This window comes from Trachymyrmex septentrionalis, unplaced genomic scaffold, assembly GCF_001594115.1.
Source record: "Trachymyrmex septentrionalis isolate Tsep2-gDNA-1 unplaced genomic scaffold, Tsep1.0 scaffold66, whole genome shotgun sequence".
Classification (NCBI taxonomy): domain Eukaryota; kingdom Metazoa; phylum Arthropoda; class Insecta; order Hymenoptera; family Formicidae; genus Trachymyrmex; species Trachymyrmex septentrionalis.
In genome coordinates, this window is record NW_017305843.1 from 789,948 (window position 1) to 792,918 (window position 2,971).

Sequence of the window (2,971 nt, forward strand, 5' to 3'; positions counted from 1 at the left end):
CGCCTTCCCGGTCCGAGTGTTAAGATGTTGAACTACTATCTAATATACATTCAATTAAATTGAATTAATATTTCAGAAATAAATTGAGAGCCGATGAAATTATCGGATTCACACAATCAATCTGAAACAAATAATGTGAATCCGATAATTTCATCGGCTCTCAATTTATTTCTGAAATATTAATTCAATTTAATTGAATGTATATTAGATAATAGTTCAACATCTTAACACTCGGACCGGGAAGGCGCTTTGTATTTAAAGTCTTAATATATATACATTTTAATAATGCTGGCAGTAATATTTACAAAAAGAATATCTACTATAAATGATGCGTTCCACTTGGAGCTACATCGCTTAAGAGTACTATTTGTTTAATTTACTTGATAAACAACAAGGATAAAATAATTCTCAGAACATTGCGAGCGTCAAGCGAAACGCAGTCAAAGAAAAAAAGAGAGTGTACAAAACATTCATAAAAATAGCAAATCATGCAAGTAATTCAGATATATGTATATGATTTTAAGAATATCTTGTTTTACCTATTGTTATTATTACTATGATATAATAGGTCGTATATCATATAATGATATGCATGTTATGGATGATGAAAAAAAATTGATAAGATCTTGCATGAATGATCGTAATAATATGATTATAAAAATCATGACTACAAATTTGTCTGTAAACAAAGTACAATGTTCTTTTATAAGATTAAGAGAATTTTAAAATATTTAAATTGTGTATATATATATATATATATATATATCTTGATGGCAGTCTTTAATTTTAATGATATGCATTTAATAATATGCATATAAAATGGATGTCTTAATGGATTTTAGCAAAAATATAATTGAATTCATTTATACATACACACACATATAATATAAAATGTGTGTATACATATACATATACTTATATACGTATAGATACATATAAATCATTCAATGTTTAATATCAATAATATCAAAGGGATTAAAGACAAACAAATTTGTTAAATGAGATCTGTGAAAACGAAAAATCAAATTTTTCCGCAAATGCTCCAACCTTGTAAGAGATCGCTAGGCGGACGGGATGCATCCATAACACCAGGAATCAGCGGAGACTCAGAATTCCTAGATGGAGGGCCTGTCTCAACAGGCACACACCTTTAGTTAGTGTGTTATTTATATTGTTGCATTTAACCAGAAAGAATATATGTATGTGTATGTAAAAGCTATAGTTGTTTGATTAGCGACAAAATTTTTTAATACGATATAATTTTATACTTTCTTAAAAATCAATTTTCCTGTAGAGAAATTTGATTCGATATGTTTCACTTCTTTTTTTACATAGTTTTATCACTTTTCCACTTAAGAGATTCACTCTATGTATAGAGTAAATATAATGTTAAAATAGTTTAATTTTTTTATCATTACCCAGCTATTTTTTAAAAAGCTCATTATATCATTAATTGCAAATCTGTTACATATTTGTAACAATCGTAATTATGTACAATCATCATGTATACCTGGAAATCAATCAACAAAGACATCATCGCATAATTTACCTGAAGAATAAGAACTGGAGGGAAGGTCAGTAGCCGGTGTTTGTGTGTTGACACTCCGAGTAGCCCGCAATAAGTCTGCTAGAGGGGCGCGATGTCCTTCGGGTGTGATTTGCTCGCGATATCGTGCATACTAAAGAAAAAAAAGTTTTATATTTTATCATCGAAATCTCATATAAAACAAAGGCTAAAAACAAAAATAATTAAAATTCCTGTTTTGCGAAAAATGTAAAATTTAAACTTATCATCTTACAAGATATTTTGTAGTAATTAATGATATAAATATACATTTTCAGTATTTAAAAGTAATAATATAAGTATTCAAGATAAAAAACATCATATATAGATATAGATACTCATCGCAAAAATAATCTTCAAGATGAAACACAATTTTAAGTGCATTTCTTCTCAAAATTTCCATCTTTTTTCAAAGAACACATTGATGAATGGCAAATTAAAATTCTTATTCTACTTTAAAATATCAAATTCTATTAACTAATAACATTGGTAATTTTGTACATTACCTTGTCTTCTACTGGATGGTCTGCATCACTGTTATTGGCTGTATTTTTGAGCACAAGTCCTTCTATTTCCTGATTGAGTCCTTCGATAGATGAACGCATTGGAGGCCTTATTGGTTTTACTGGGATATTCATGGGACTTGCTTTTGTACTCAAGCTAAATTGATTGTCTACAAAGATAATATATATTAAATGCGTACTTTAATTGATCTTGTAAATAGAACAAAGAGCTTCCGGAAAATTACTCACGCATGGATGTTTGTGAAGCAATACTGGGCAAAAGTACTGAATGATCTCCAGGAAGTGCGGGTGGTGGGCCACCTGGCATTATTAGCCCGAATGCCGCTGTTCGCTCTCTACTGCTAGTACCTTCCTTATTTGTACGTTGTAATCTGTGAGAAAAATGCATAAGGAACAGCGTGTAGATTTTCCAATAAACATACAAAATAAAAAGAAGATATAATCAACAATATAAACACATACCGATGCCTGAAGTAATTCTTCTCCAATTTCTCATCAGTGACAGTTTGTTCCGTGGGATGACGAGTATGCATTTTTCTTGGCTCATTAGGACATTCTTCCGTCTATGATAAAAGTAAAAGATATTGTAAATTAAATGAAATAAATGCTAAATAAGTTTTATGTGACACAAACATAATATCACTTAAATTTTTATATATAGTTCTTAGAAAGAAGCAAAATCTACTCACCTGAGTGGATTTATCTACCAGAAGACTGGAATGCATATAATAGGAGTCGCGTGGCCATTGCCCTTTCAAATAGATAGTATCTAAAGATGCTGTCCGTCGAATGCTCTGACTTCCACTTAAGCTATCGCTACAACGACCGCTCAATGTTTTTGATTTGGCTGTAAAATATAATAATCTAATAATATTATATATAT

The 2,971-nt window shown here is 30.0% G+C and overlaps 1 protein-coding gene across 3 annotated transcripts in view; it reads right to left on the minus strand.

The window, feature by feature from the left end:
- LOC108753219 (glucocorticoid-induced transcript 1 protein-like) overlaps positions 1-2,971 on the minus strand; it is a 10,139-nt gene that overhangs the window by 5,643 nt on the left and 1,525 nt on the right. For 2 of the 3 annotated variants that reach the window (XM_018494629.1, XM_018494631.1), the window contains exons 2-7: positions 2,778-2,935; positions 2,551-2,651; positions 2,317-2,459; positions 2,071-2,237; positions 1,550-1,679; positions 1,048-1,128 (exon numbers count right to left, since the gene is read on the minus strand). In XM_018494629.1, the coding sequence (XP_018350131.1) occupies positions 1,048-1,128; positions 1,550-1,679; positions 2,071-2,237; positions 2,317-2,459; positions 2,551-2,651; positions 2,778-2,935 (780 nt within the window). The remainder of the gene's footprint in view (positions 1-1,047; positions 1,129-1,549; positions 1,680-2,070; positions 2,238-2,316; positions 2,460-2,550; positions 2,652-2,777; positions 2,936-2,971) is intronic. The other variant, XM_018494630.1, reaches the window with a different exon arrangement.